The following is a 16,300-nucleotide window of genomic DNA, read 5'->3' on the forward strand; positions in this document are numbered from 1 at the left end:
TGTTGCATGGGTTTGTTGTGACCCAAGTGCAGGCCCCGGCACTTGGCTTTCTTGAGTGTCATCCCTTGAGCCTCAGCCCATTGATCCAGCCTCTGCAGGTGCCTCCACAGAGCCTGTCTACCCCCAAGCAGATCAACACTCTCACACAATCTGTTGTCATCTGCAAACACAGAGTGTGCACTCAATTGCTTCATCTGGACAATTGAAAAGGATATGAAGTACAGCAACATAAAAAATTATACAGATATATTAAATAGAAAGATAGTGAAATATAGAGGTAGATAGAATATAACTATATTGATAAAGATACTATTTTCATTAAGTCTTTTTACATTCAGCTGGAGGGAATTTGTTAGCATTAAAACTTTCTCTGCTCCAGCTACAAGTTTTCAGATGTGAGTTCATACATCATTGCCACAACTCTTATCTTTGAAATTATTAAGTACTGCCTATGTTAGAATGTAGTTTGTATTTTGGTTGTGCAGTAAGAAAGCTAAAAGAAGCATTATAATTATCAGCTCTTCAGTATGACTTTCCCAACCACAACTGAAAACTCATTCTCAGCTCATTCATTCAACTCTCTCATCAACTCGTTCATTTCACAGACAGCTCTTACTTAGTGGGTAATTATTCTGTGTTATTTTTCTCCTTGGTGTTCAGTATGTGGATACCCAGTCCTTTATCCCAGTTAATAAATAATATTTATAAGTATGCATTTGTTTATTTTCAGAATTTCAAAATCCTCAGTGCACTCAAATGTCTCAACTATCTCTGGAAATCTAGAGCGAAGCATCTGTTGAAGTACAGCACTTCCCAATTAATCTGCTATACCTTGACATCTGCTGGCTCGTTAGTGGCTCAGCAAACACCAGGAAATACACTTTCAGAGCGACTCTGCAGTGACAGTGACACACAAAACTTAAGTGCTGATGGGAAGCTCACCTGCTTGCCTTCTTTGGTTTAGGAGTGAAAGAAAATTTGGAATTGCATCTTTTTTCTCTTTACTATTTCTCTACAGAGAATGTGTGATCTAGAGGGTTGGTAGTTGGTCCGTTTCTTTTGTCCCCATTGTTGCCACTCTTCAGAGATACAGGAGAATCACTGAGAGTCTCATTTGGTTAGTCAGTAAGATAAACTTCAAGGAATTTGGTTTATTAAGACTGAGGGAACAGGTACATATTCATGAAGAGGGCATTCTAGTGCATCTTGGGGTGTGGCTGGATAGCTGCTCTGAGAGTTTTAATATGGTTCTGGTGATAAGCAGCTTTGATGTTCACTTGCCTTTATATGGTTTGGCTGCTAAGTTGTGCAAACCTGACCGATTCCAGACAACTTCAAGATCTCTGGTATTCAGGGTTGCTCCTGCTGTTGCTGCTGACCCCAAAACAGTTCCAAGATCCCTGAGTTACTTCAAAACAGTAGTGAGCTTGAATTTTCACAACCAATAGAATCGAATTTGCTTACAAAGAGCATCACTGGTGTAGTTGAGCTATGTTTGTTTCATGGCTGCACAGCTGTTTAATAGTTACAGAAGTTGAGAGCAACAGTACAAAATGTTGGGGGGGGTTGTTTTCCCATTCCTGAAGAAGAGTGTTTACTAATTGTGGGATTTGCAGAAATCCCAAAGGACAAGAGTCCTCAGGTTCTGTATTCTAATCTCTGGTCTTGACTTAATGTTAGAATGAGGATTTTATCAAGATCAAGAGAAGGACCACACAAAAGATTCTAGGTAACATAGGGTACAGGGTTATGGTGTGGTAGACAACTAGGCTTCCAGTTATGTTGTGCACAAATAGAAGTGAAAGCTATTTGTAGTCCCTTGGTTATTATGAGTACATACCCAGTTGAAGTGTCAAAAGCCTTACTAATGTCGAGGTAAACAACACCCAGAATTCCCAGGAATTGAGGGGGGGCTGACCAGTCTGTAGTTGTTCAGATCTTTCTTGCTTTCTTTATTGGAGTGACTTCTTTCTTCTTTTTTTCAGGAACCTGTCCCAGTTGCCATGAGCATTCAAGGGTAATTGAGAGTGGTCTTGCAATGACATCACCCAGCTCTCTCAGCACTTGTCCCCACAGACTTAATGTATGCCCTGTTTGTTTAAGTCCACCCCAGCCTGGTCCTTATATACTGAGGGTGAACCTTCCTAGTGCCAAGCTTTCCCTAGGGTCTCAGTGACCTGGGATTCTTGAAAGCTGGTCTTACCAGTAAACACCGAGCACGGAGATCATTCAGTAACTTGGCCTTTTCCACGTATTTGTCACCAGGTCCATGCATTTCCTTAGCCTTTCTCTTGCTGGTTATATACTTTCAGAAGCCTTTCTAGCTGCTCTTCACATTTCTTGCCAGACTGAACAGAAGGTGAAGTCTTGACCTATACCTTGCTTCTCTTGTAGGGAAGCAGGACTGACTCAGGGCAACAAGGGAGTTCACCAGTCCAACACAAGGGTGGATTAGGCAAAAGCCTAATAAGACTCCTCCCAGAGTCATCTACTTGGAGCAGCAACTGGACCCCACCCAGTGAAAGCAGAGTGTCCCCACCCAAACCTACTTTAGTCTCTGAGGAAAAGTCCACCTGCCAGAGGACCTATCTTCATCAATTCCACTATCCTCTCCTTCCCACCCATGTTTTCTGCAGAACATCCTCACAATATTGTACATGAAAAAAACATCAGCAAAGGGGATTTTCAGACCGGCTGCTAGCAAGGTGACAAGCAGGCTCCTGAAGGAGGCCCTGTACAAAGGTGATGTTTTTCTGGAAGGGCAGTGTGTGCCCCTGATGGCAGTGATCTTCAAGGTGAATTCTTCTGGCTTTAAGCAGTGAGAGCTCCTTGTGAACCTGCAGGAGCCTGCTTTGGTGTGCTGGGACTCAAGTTCCACTATCCTCAAACCCACAGGAAAACAAAATACCATGATTGAGAAAAATTTGGCAGTTTTCCTATGTCTTTTGTTCTGTCCCTCTTCTTCTCCCCCCGATTTTTGGCAAAACCCATGGGAAACTCACTTCATACCTTTCCCCCTTGGGGAGGCACGCTGAGACTTAGGGGTGAAGAGGAGGCAGAGAAGAGCTGTGTCCTGTTAACAGACGAATGCAAGTTTGCTTGACATGTAGCCCCGAAGCTGCTTGCTTCTGGCAGGGTCGACAGAACCTGCATTCCTACAGCTGCTGGGAGGCCCAGCCGTAGGTAAGCACTGCTGGAACACCACAACTCTGGATTTTGTGAAAGCCCAGCTCTCCAGACCCATCCTTACCCTCTGTTCAGGAGGACTGAAGTGCTAAAAGGGAGGGAGTGATAGATGCTTAACTGTTTGTGAAGTTTACCCAGTGGAAACAAACACACAGGTTTTCACAGGTTTTGGTGTTTGAGAGGCATCACTTTGTCTAGGGGATGGAGGACACAGAAATACTCTATGTGCACCCAGTGTCTGCTTTTCCAGCTGTCACAGGCTGTGCAATAGGCATGTTCTCCTTTTTTGTCCCACTCCCTGACCTGAGTCTATCAGACCTCAGAGAGGACAGAGGACCAACTACCTCAGGTACATACTGACTGCTACTGTCCTGGTTGCTGAACATTAGTATATCATTTTCCTAGGCATTGCTTTATCCAGCATTCATATCCCAGAGGCCTCAGACAGATGCTAGGGTATCACTTCCTCCAGTCTCAGGGCCACAGGTAAGGAGGAAAGGCAACTGTGGTTTTCCATACTTTAACTTGGTGATGATGAGAGAATCCTTGAAGAGGAGAGTGGCCTCTCCTTGCTCCTCAGAGCCTGAGTCCCCTGCTCACATTCACTCAGGACCAGTTCTAATTGCTGTTAGTTAAACAGGTTAACAGGACCCGGCTGTACTGTGCAGGACCAGCGAGCTGTGGTGTGCCTCAGAAACATCGTTGCTGTGGCGCCTGGGCTGTGTTCCTGCACTTCCCTGAGCCGGGGAGGGAGCATGCCCGGAGCAGCAGCACTTCCACTGGCCCACCACACCATGGTGTGCGGCACTCACTGACACTGGGAAAGGGCCCTGCTGGACTGGGCGAGGCTGGGAAGTGGGGTCCTGGTGCAGGGCAGTGCCTGTCAGCCGGACCGTGCCTCCCCCCAGCACCTCTCTGCGCCCAGTTCCATCCCACTCTGTGCCCAGTTCCATCCCTGCTGGCACTGGGGCCACAGCCAGGGCCAGGGCTGGGTCCCACATAAGGGGCAGACACTGGGGAGCTGTCAAAGAACCAGGGCCATCTCCCTGGCGCCCATGTCCCCCCACCGCTGCTACAAGTCTGCTTCTGCTCTCTGTGGGAGTCAGCTGGGCTGCCTGCCGCTAAAATGCTCCACTGCACAGCTGGTCTTCGCCCCATCTGCCCAACACCCTTTTCTGCAATTTACGTTTGACAAAGCTAAATAGAGCTGAGGAATCTGCCATTTAATTTCTGCTCAGTGGCTAATTCTGTTTGGGTGATCTCTGAGAACAGAGGGGAGAAGCAATCAGAGGGAGAGACATAACGCTTTTGGTTATTTGGGTTGTTTCAGTAAACACCCCGAGCCTTCCCGAAGATCCCCAGCACGCTCTGCTCACTAAGCTGCAACGTAAACGCTGTTTACATTGTATAACATTGAGTATCACATCAAAGGTATCTTGCAGGCCAGGGAGAACATCTTGAGACTGCGGTGAGCGGTGTGGACGTCCATCATTGCAGCTGTACTGCAGTGTGCTGTGGGCACACGTTGTCATGCTTGGTGCTCACTGGGAATGTAGGCTGGGAGAAAATATTGCCTGTCCTAGGCTCTTGTTGAGCCCCCAGACCGCTGGGCTGTTGGCACCTGGGACAGTTGCTCCAGGGGAAGCAAGGGGGCATGGGTTTGTGTTGACTTTTTCTCAGTCCACAGGAACAGCTTCACCTTGCGTCAGGACCTGGGTGCTGCTGTTGCCTTTTGGTAGGAAGCTTCTTGGGTTTATTGATGCCCTTCTGAGGCTCTGGTGGGAGGCTGTTGTCTGAGTATGAATGCTGGGGAAAACACCTTCTGGTCTCTGATAGGCTGATTGGTAACAGACCCAAATAGCAGAGGTACTGTGCTATTGGTCTGAGCTTCGTGGATCTCCTCTCTCCCAAAGGCTTCTGTCCTGAGCCTGCAGAAAAACAAAGCTGCCACTGGTCCCCTACTGGACACAGTGCCCTGCCCTTTCTCTCCAGAGGTACCTAAGGCTGGCATGATCTTCTGCTAGCACAAGCTGTCCTGCTCTGAGCTCAGAAGGAGATGTATAGTCTGATGGACCTGCCTGGGGCCAGTGTGCCTTGTCCAGGGCTTGCAGAAGGACGTAAGGGAAAATGTAGGGAACCCCTTCCTATGTTAGAGCATCATGCCTTGAGCCTGCAGGGAGATGGTGAACATGAGGCATCACCTCATCCTGGAGCAATCTGCCCCTTGCACACACAAGGCTGTTGTGGTCCCAGACATTGACTGCCCATATTACCTTCATAGACAAAGAAGATTTGCAGAGGGGTTAGCATAGCTGGAGGAAGAACGAACAGGATTTAAGGGTAAGCATTCATAGCCACCCACCTTCACCCATATATGTAGCCCTGGCTGCAGGCCACAAAGTCCCAGGGACCAAGGGAAGGTGGACTGGTGGTGGAGAAGTCCCAAGGGCCCCATGATGTCTACTGTGGGGACACTGGGGTTGGAGCTGCCCCAGGGGCCCAAGGACAAAGCACTGAAGATGGCAGTGCTCAGTCATGTGGGGATCTTCTTCTGCCAAGGCAGAAGTGCCTGGGGAGGTGATAGTCAGGTGTCACTCAAGCTGTAGTGCCCAAGCTTTATTCTGGAGTTTATGTTCTTGCAGGGAGTGAGGTAAGGTAGCAGCAGGTACACAACACCCTCTGTTCTCCACATATTCCCTGCATCCCACTCCAATCATCATGACCCTCATTGGACTCGGCCCTGTGTGTCAGAGTCTGTCTTGTGCTGGGAGACCAGACCAGGAGATGGTCTCACCACAGCCAAGCCACAGGGCACGATCCTTTTGCTGGGCTTCTGGCTGCACTCTCACTCATACCGTCCAGTGTGTGAGGACTTTCTTTGCTGTCCTGGTGCTCCACTACCTTGTGAGCATGTTGTTCACAGGAGCCAGGACCCTTCCTCCAGAGCTTCTCCCAGCTGGCCAAGCTCAGCCTGTCCTGATGCATGGCTTTGTGTGTCCCACGAGCAGGACTTTGCATTGGCTTTTGTCAAATCAGTGCCCTGAGTTTCCTGTCAGCTCGTTTCTCCAGCCTGTTGAGAGAAGTAAACAGGGTGCCACACAGTGTTCACCTCTGTTTAAGCAGAAGAGGTGCTGTGGTGCACTGCCTGCAAAGAGGAAGACATTAAAGAGCTCCTGTACTCATCCCCAAGGGACGCCCAGCTTTCTCTCTCCTAGCTGGACTTTCCTCATGGTTTAAGTCCAGCCAGGCAGTAACTAAACACCATGTAGCTGCTCGATCACTCCTACACCCCACGCACTCCACCTGCCCTGGTGGGATGGGGAGGAGGAAATAGAACAAAAGGCTGGGGGGTCCAGACAAGGGACAGAGAGGGCACACTCATCAATTATGGTCATGGGCAAAAGACAGCCGCTACTTGGGGAAACAACAATTTAATTTAAACATCAACACCAATTTACCATTGAATCAGAGTAGGATAATGAGAAAAACAACCACATCTTACAAACACCTTCCCGCAACTCTCCCTTCTTCCCAGGCTCAGCTCTGTACCCGAATACTCTACCTCCTCCTCCTAGCAGTGTAGCGGGGGCCAGAGGTGTGTCCAGCTTGGACCTGGGGGAGCTTTTGAAGCTTCTTACAAGAGCCACTCCATACCCTCTCCCCTGCTACCAAAACCCCACCAGACACAAGCCCAACACGACTTTGTACCATTCCTTGCAGCTCTTTGAGCTGACATGAACACTAGAATTTTCCACTCACCTTCTCAATCTCTCATCCCACCTGTGGAAGAATGCAATGGCATGCTGAAGGAGCAAAGTCCTGAAGAACACAACCCACATAGCTCATTTGTTACCAGGTCAATACTGACAAGATGAGGATTTCCCTGTTGGGTAACATAAAGAATGACTGCAGCTTTATACAGGACCTGGTAGCTTTCTCTCCATGCAGAGTAGGAGTGAGGCTGCTACCTCATGGATAGGGAGCCAGGAGCCACAGGTAGCCCCAGTGCAGGCCGAGCAATTGTCACACCAAAAAGTGCCAGTCCACAGCACCAGAGGAAGGAAAGATGAGATGCCTGATGCAGCTGGAGAGCCCTTGCTGTGAAAGGCCCACAGAGGAGCATCCATGGAGATCTCCTCTCTTTCATGCAGCTTTTCAACAACAAAAAGTTCTCTGGACAGCCTCAGTGGTTCCACAAGATGGCTCTCAGCTCTTGGAAACTGTGCTGGACAGTCTCTACATGACTTTCCCCAGGTTAGCTGCAAGGAATATCACAAGAAATGCCACCAAGAGGAAAGAGATCACCCCGAGAGAAATGGCATGCAGACTTTAACAGGGGCCTTTGTTCCTGCACCTCTTGTATTCATTGCATCTCAAGGGGAGACTTCACCAGGAAGGGCAGAGGAAGCATCACACTCCACCTCGCATCCTTTTTGATCCATTTGAGCTCATTGCTACCAGCAGGCCATCTCCTCTGACCGCTTGTTAGTAAAGAAACTCTCTGTCTCCTCTTCCTCCCTCACCACCTTTCCTGTGATGACTGTGCCAAGGAAAGAATGATACTGACAAAAGCCAGGGCCAGTGTGCTAAACAGCATCCCTTCTACTCACAGCTGGCAGATCTGCACACATCCTGCAAGGCATTGGACCGGAAGGCAGAGAAATCAGAAAAGGAAGGTGCCCACACATCAAACTGCTGGATCGGGCAGAAGGAGCACCCTCGGTGCTGTAGGTGGTGCCCTGGCCCTCCCTGCTCAACCCTGCAACTGCTGGAGGCAGAAGTATGGCCCCTTGCTTCAGCCCTGCCCTTCTCCACCACAGCTGCCTCGGGACATCTGCCTTGGGTTCCAGCAGAGCATAAGCCAACAAAACAAGCACAGCCTGAAGCTTCTCAAGAAAAGAAAACATACTCCAAGATAATTTAGTTCCCTACAAAAAGGACTGCAGGTTCCTGCTCTTTTTAAGCAGAACAAAAGCTCCTGGCAATGTTTTTATAATTAAGGTAACAAACCTTTAGTAACATAAATGGAATAGTATTTGTTTCTACTTCCATGGTTCTAGAAACTAGGTTATGATAATACTTGTTTGCTGCTACTTCACAAAGGATTGCTCTGGTAAATTTCTTCTGCTTGGCTAGCATGAGGTCTTAGCATAAGAGCAAAGAATCCAATCTTGCCTGTGTTTGAAGTTTTTGCTTAAAAATGCAGTAGCAAAGACAGAATTCAGATGTGTAAGGGAGAGAACTAGCATGTTACAAGTCACGATGGAAAGCATAATGGAGAAAAATTATTTTCTTCTAACATGGATGGTGTCAAGCTAGCTGGGGAAGAAGCTGACTCATGCAGTGGCAAGCTGAACCTATTTGGAATCCCTTGTGGCATGCTGAGTTATTAAAATCAGTGTGTTCTGAATGAAATAAAAGAGAAAAGAAAGTGATAGCTAGAATAGGTGAGAAGTTGAGAGGAACTGGTTATTTTGATTTGAGAAAGCTGGTGTAGGGTTATATGAAGTGATTTAACACAGGGTAGTTGAAAAACATGCTATTTTCAGGAATATTCTCTCACACAGCTCCATTTACCAGCATATACACTGGCTGAACTTAGACTTACCACTTGTCTTGGTGCCTCAGGTAGAAGTACCTGTGCCATAAGAGATGGTGAGTATTCATTTCACTCCTCCATTGCATTATAAACTAAAATATGAAACTTCCATTAAGGAAGCAATCTCTGGCATTTTACAGGTGTTAGAAATATAAGCCTGTGCATATGTTTACCTCTAGTCTTATACTCCTGTAATGAATATATTAGCAGGTAGACCAGAGAGGTTGTAGAGTCTCCTTCTCTGAAGACTTTCAAAACCCTCCTGTATGTATTTCTGTGCAAACTGCTCTAGGTGACCCTGCTTTGGGTGGGGGGATTGGGCTGAATAATCCCCAGAGGTCCCCTCTAACCCCTACCATGCTGTGACTCTGTGACAATGTTTTAAGGGCAGACCTTTCTTGCATATAGTTGAATATCAGACAATCTTTCTAGCATAATGATCTGTTAGGTCTACTTGGAAATAAAGTTGTGCTTTGTAAATTTGTTTTGTCTTTTTGTTCTAGGTTAGAGTGGTCTGTGCTTCAACCACAGGCAGAGAAATAAACAGCAATCTGTGCTCCAGCTTCATATCACTCGGTTACCTCTGCCAGTCGTTGCTTTTAATGAACTGTTTGTTTCTAAATTAAGCAATAAAGATAGACGATTAGGGCAGGCACTGTCCTGAATCATACAATGTTACTGCTATGCTTTGTTCCATGCAATAATTAAGTACCTGGCTGAGTGGGGAAGAACAATTTGTTGCTCCTAAAATAAACACTACCACCACCCCCCAAAAAAAAAATAACCCACACATCCCCCCTTCCCCTTCCCCGCCTCCCTCCCCAAGTATAACTGTTCTGTGAGGAAGAGTGGAAAACTGATGTCTTAAAACAGACAAGGGAATAAAACACTTGGGCCACCTATATCTCTATAAGAAGACTGGAAGAGACTATCTTCTGTTTTCCCCCTCTGTAATGTTTGTGACACCCATGATGGCACCCCCAGCTCTTCACTAAGAGGGAAATGTAAAAAACTGTTTTGCAAGAGGAAAAAAAGAGCTCGGGGTGGGGGGGAGATACAATGAATGTGCACAGGCTTACCTTTTTTAATTAGTAGAATGTTTGAACTCATATGGTATTTACAGTTTTGAAAATAAATACTTGATTATTATTTATGGCAATAGCTGTAGCAGTATTTAATATTTTTCTGGAACTAAATATTTTTTTTTTTATTGATTTCATGATGATTGTGTTATGCTGTGTTTACCTTCTTCAGCAGTATTTTTGCAAAAGTGATACGTCTCCATGGCCGCTTTGCACCTAACACTTCAGGTCAGTTTTTCCAAAGCTGTAAACACTCCCACTAAATGAAAAGACTTAGTCCCATGCTATGTATTTTATATCCTGCTCTGGTTGTTCTCACTCTTTAATACTGTCATAGGTGATAGGAGATTCATTTTTTCCTCAAACTGGCAGTACACCCCACCCAAGGTTCCTTAAGTAACATCAGGGCACCCATGGAGTTTGCTCACATGAGTAATTGTGCTCAGCTTCATTTATGATTCTTTAGACGATCGCAAATATCAGCGTGCTGAACACAAAGGAAGTCCTTAAATAGTATTGTAAATCTGCTCAGAATGACTACCGGGCTGAGAGTGAAGGCAGCCACACGGCAAGGGGTGCAACAACAGAACCAAAGACAGAGCCACGTCTCACACTGAAAAAAACAGTTTATCTGACCTCTTCACCAAGATGTAATCACCTGCAGAGAACTGCCTTTGCAACAGCATAGCTCTGCATAGGAGGCTGGGGTGGCAGCAAAATGATAGTTTACGACTAACTTTCATCAAAATAATATCAAAGAAAGCAGTCAGATTTCGCAGTGTACTGTGCTAGTCCTGACCTCCTCTATCACATGACTAGGGAAAGCAAAGAGCTGGATTTTAGAGTACATTTTGTCTTCCCTACTACTTCTCTTCCCATTCAGTGTCAGAATTCAGACCTGTGCTCTACTGACGCTGGTATTAATTACTGCCCAGTTACTCACACGGGGAGAAAACTATATTATTTCATCCAAGTATTTAGCCTGTTCCCACATGAGTATTTGTATTTGCATGGCACTCACTGTCTCTGAGATCAAAGACTCCTTTAATTAGCTGTGTTTACCCATTAAAATACACATAGGTATATTATTGCATCTGCACATTTCTATACACACACATACACGTTTTAATGATATGACATCTGTCCTTTGAGTCCAAGTGGTCAAAAGAAATGAAGGTGAGGAGAAAGAAAATCTTTTCCCTGAATGAAAATATGTAGAGAAACTTTAACCAAATTTTGGAAGTATAACTCATACTGAGGAGACAGAATGGCAGTAGTATTCAGCAGGTCCCTGACCCATCATCGATAGTATTATTTTATTTCAACATGCTTTTCCACTGCTAAAATATTAAGAAACCAAGAATACTTCTGTAGCTTTTTCTTTTAAATTATCATTATACGTCCTGTAGAATATTTGAGAGGGAACAGATAGTCTAACACACATATAATATTCTAATATCCAGCTGAAATAAAAAGTGGAAAGAAAAAAAAAAAGACAATGAAGTCATAAAGCAGAAAATGAAAGTGGTAAGTGTCAAAAGCATGCACAAGGGGGAAAACCTTAAAAACCAAAAAATGATGAAAGAAAACTTCTCCCACAGAATAATTAAATTTCAAGATTTTGAAGAAACAGGAGCCTACAAATTACATTGAAAGCATCCCAGCCTGTCTTTCAGAGTCTGTACACAGGAAAGGAGGAACTCAAGAGCTTATTTTTATCATGAGCATTTTTGGCTTGATACAAATTGGCCTCATACTGTTGTGCACTGCCACCATCTCCAGTCTTCAGTGTAATCATCTTCCTTTCCAGCAAAGAAAAGCGATCAAGAACAGCCTGCAACTTTTGGACAAAATGGGCAAAAAATTTCCTCAACAATGTCTAAGAGAGAAAATGTTCTTCAGATTTCCTGAGCAGGTTCTAAAGCCCAGACAGAAAGAGACTGTCAAAGTAGCCATTGAAGAGATCTTCCAACATATCTTCTATATCTTTAGCAAAAATCTGACTCTAGCTGCTTGGAATGGGACAGCTTTAGAACAATTCCAAAATGGACTTTATCATCAAATTGAGCAGTTGGAGGCATGTGTAATCAAGAAGCAGATCCACTACTTTTGGAGTAAAGAAATGGACAGGCTGAAACTGAAAAAGTACTTCCAAAAAATAGACTGTTTTCTTAAAGACAAACAACACAGCTTGTGCTCCTGGGAGATCAGCCGTGCAGAAATGAGGAAATGTCTTCAGTTGATTGACAAAGTCATAAGGAAGCTTAACAACTAAGGTACAAAGATTTTGACCTGACATAACTTAGTTTTAAAAATATTTATATTTATTATGTATTCTATTATCTATCTTGTGGCAGTGCTTCTAGTTCACTGTTATTGTATTTAAATAATTATGTTGCTGAAAGTGATTTTTGCACATGTAATGCATATTCAACGTAATTTAATTTTCCCTTGGCAAACCAGGTGTCTACACTAGCTACTAATTAATCTATATGACTTTTCAGTGACGGTTACTCCATAGGAGGGGATTGTAGTCTTATGACAAATAGTCGTCAACCTATGGTGCTTTCTGCTGAAAAAAATGTGCTGCTACTTTCCATTTCTATTTTAACTACACACAGAGAATCATGTATTTCTGATGGACTACACATCCCTCACCTTACAGAAATTGCTAGATTTTGGTACTGATTGAGACTATGCAGAAAAATAAAGCAGTGTACTCTTTGTTTAAGTGGTCCTGGCTTAGACTGAGTTCATTCATTAGCCTTTCAAAGTCTGTATTCTATTTTTCAAGAATTTTTTTTTGGTTGTTTTTCTTTTTTACATTTGGATCATTCTACCATTTGCTTTGTTCAAAGAGTTAAAGTAATTCTAGAAGGAATTGTCTACACAGGATGTTGTTTGCCGTAGCTACGGCTTCTGCAGTAACCTCTCAATTGGACATTGTTCTTTTAATCAAAGTATCTTTGCCTCCTCTAACTACCTGGGAGGAAGGCTTTTTGTCCTTCCTAAAGTGTTTCCAATTCACTTTAACTTCTTTCACAAGCTTGTTTGAAATAAGCTCTACATAAAAGTACCCTGAAGCCACATCTGCCTGTGGCACACCAGGCTTGCTCATCAAGGATGTATTCATCCTGGCTACTGCACTCGGTCAGTGCTGTGTTTTAGTGAAGCACGAAATTTTCTGCCTCTTCCCCTTTGTTCGCAAATTGGCCCACAGAAACATATAGCCCTTGGTATTCCAGTGATTTTCCCCTTCAAACCACGCAGCTTTCAGTAATAATTGCAATAGAATAAAATTCTTTAAAACAATTTCCAACAAAGTGGGCAAAATTCCACTAATTTCTCTAAGGTCAAGCCTGGATTTTACCCTCAGGAAACTGTCCCTGGGTAACTCCATTTCAAGTTGTTGTTTTTTTCCCTAGTCACTTGCTTTAAGCTAATAAGGGAGAAAACAGTTATATCCTGGCTCTGTTACCTAATGAATAACGGTAAAAATATGGTAACGCCAAAAAAAAAAAAAAAAAGCAAGCTATTTCCTGTGGCCAAGGCACAGGACATTTGGCACATTTGGCACAGACTTCTAGGTCTGGTAGAGAGAAGCAGAGAAGAGAGGACATGGCTGTGGCTCCCAAGAGAGGGTGATGTCAGTCCTAGAGGGCTGAAATTACTAGAGGTTCTTTTAAACATCAGATGAGGAACCACTTCAAAGCTTCCCCTGATCTCCAGCTATTCAGAAGAGTATCACTCAAACGGGTGATAATAATAAAGAGGTACATCTAAACAAAAAAATGACTCATAAGAACAATAGCAATGGTACACCAGATCTCAGGTACCATATTTATGACACCAGCCTCTTTTGCAGGGTGTACGTGTTCTCCTCTCTACCACTCATGGATGTAAGCCAAAGAAGTGACAAGAGACCTGGGTTTCAGGGCTGAAGCTGAAATATTAAACATAAAACTAGCTAACAAGCTCACCATAATCCAGAGCAACAGCAACGACCAGAGAAACAAAGTATCAGAGCTGTTTTTCTGCCTAGTGCCACTCTGCCACAAACCTTACAGCAAAATATATTTCTTGGGCTTTGTAACTAACAGCACTTGAAATGGCCCCGCTGTGGGAGCGTTTCAAATCGTATTTCTGCTGCTTGTTTGGGTTTTCTTTTGCATTTCTTCAGTTCTGTACAATAAAAGGATATTGGTCCTACCTTCCTTTCTGCTTCTGAAATGCAGTAAACTGTTACTGAAATGGCCTCACTGAAACTTGGAAATAGCATGAAATATTTTCAGCTGCTCTCTCAGGAAGGATCCCAGCTTTTATTGCCTCACTTTCCTCTAGTGGGAATGTGTCAATTCATGTCGAAATAAAGGTTTAGAAAAATCTCATACCATTAAGCTTTATTTTTAGTTCATAATTACCCTTAAAATTCTTATCACCAAACAAAAACATGTTTTGATCTATTTCAGTCAAGAAGGTACTTTGTAGTGCAGGAAGAAAACAGAATGTGCACTAGAGGGCAAAGTAAGATTATACACAAGTGTAGGAATTGTAGGTGAATGCATAAGGTATATTTTGACAACACAGTGTTTCAGCTCTAACGGTGTGCTGATTATCAACAAACTGCTATAGGGCTCACAGGCAGGAACTGAAAGAAAAAATAACTATTCTTGAAAGAACAAAGATCTCAGGGATGATGGACAGGAGCTCATAAACCATCATTTGATTTCAAGTAATTTTTGTCCACCTGTGAGGTAACAGAAAGTGTTTGTATTGGGACAATGTATAGAACACCCTGAAAGCAGCCATGGTAACTTGCAGTGGTGGCTGTGGTGGACCAGGCAGACCAACAACAGGGTTGAGGGGTGTGGTTTGGAGAAGGGATCAGGAAATGCTCGTGGGGAGACAGCACCCATGGGCTGCTGCTTCCCACCAGTCCTCACACCTCCCAACTCAGGCCAGCCCTTATCAGGGGTAGCTGTAAACTGTTCTCCCCCTCCCAGCTGTGGAAGAACTCTAGATCCTTCTGGGGAGTAACCAGAGGGGACACCTACAATTGAGGGTGACAAAAATACAGAATAAACATTGAAAGAAAGTCAGTCCTCCATTTTGACTGGCAGAGTGAATTTACTTTGCTTCATAAATTGAATGCAAAGCAAAAAAAGGTGAAAAAAGCAAGTAAGGCTGCATTTGATACTTTCCAACAGGGTGACTGTTCTTTTTCATATAAAAAAAAATCTTCCTACTTATCCTCAAACATGCAAGGATGAATCATTTATACCAGTGTTTCCCACACTTCTACTGACATCAAGAAATCCTAGAAAGGTGCGAGGTCTTTTTTTGGTGCTGAGGGTTCCTAAAGGAGTGAACTCTGCCAGGGAAAGCAAGGACAACTTTCTTCTCAGCCTGCAGACATGTCAGTGCCACAGCCTAGCGGTGGACCCCACACTGCAGCAACGCCCTGCCAATCCCACCTGGCTTCCAAACACAATTTAGGCTCTTCGTTGCTTGTGTCCTGGATGAATTCCTTTTCTCTCCGTGCAAGATTAAAACTGAGATCCCCAGCTCATGTGAACTAGCAGCCCTCTGGTTTAATTTCATGAGGGCTGAGAATGAAGCAATGGTAAAGGATGAGTAGATGAGCACAGCGAAATTAATGTCCTGGCACACAGTTCTTTCCACAAGAGGCTGCAAGGTTGATTTGTTCTCTAAGACCAAGAGCCTGAGTGCTTGCCAGTTGGATCCTGAAACTATGTTACCTTCATCAATGAAGTATTCAGTCTTTCAAACAAATAATGCAATCTGCTTCTGAAACTGTGGAAGTGAACACAATTAACACTCCCCTCTGCAAAATAACTGTTGAAACACAGTAATGTACTTGCAAAGTTAAAATCCACGTTAAAGAGGTAAAATACTGAGATTTCAAAAAAGTTATGTGCCCCCTGTACACCATTTACTACCGTGCCTACTTGCTGTAACTCTTATTGTCGTCTGTATTCCTCAGGTTTCTTATCTTGGTAGGCCAGAACCTACACTATTTCCTCTGGATTTAGCCCGAGTACTGTGTGTTACAGCTCATTTTCCCAGAATGGAAATATCTTGACAGACATGTTTATACAAAACAGAAAGCTTGTCTCCTATAAAAAAAAATAAAAAAATAAAAGAAGCCTGTTCGACTTAAAATATTTTTTAAAACTTTATTCTCTCTTTAAGCAATTAATCTTGAAGTCTGTTAATCTTCAAGTCTCTTTAGGTTCAAGGTATGCTCTGTTCTTGTTTCTACATTTTGGGAAAAGCATTTCTTGAACAGATCTTTTCTTGTGACTATAATTTTTTAATAGTTAAAAATAAGCTCCTGCTGCTTGTAGTAGAACTCGTGCTGTTGTCCTTGGTACAAGCAATTTGTCACAGTGTCAGACGCTGGAAGCACGAA

General features: G+C 43.9%; 1 protein-coding gene across 1 annotated transcript; it reads left to right on the plus strand.

Moving 5' to 3' along the window:
• The first annotated feature begins 11,587 nt into the window (after window positions 1-11,587).
• On the plus strand, window positions 11,588-12,142 carry LOC103774794 (interferon omega-1-like). Its single transcript, XM_008942222.1, has one exon. It carries the CDS (start codon window positions 11,588-11,590, stop codon window positions 12,140-12,142), a length of 555 nt encoding a protein of 184 aa, XP_008940470.1.
• Window positions 12,143-16,300: the final 4,158 nt, after the last annotated feature.

The sequence above is a fragment of the Merops nubicus genome, unplaced genomic scaffold (genome assembly GCF_000691845.1).
Source record: "Merops nubicus isolate BGI_N331 unplaced genomic scaffold, ASM69184v1 scaffold12506, whole genome shotgun sequence".
NCBI classification, from domain to species: Eukaryota; Metazoa; Chordata; class Aves; order Coraciiformes; family Meropidae; genus Merops; species Merops nubicus.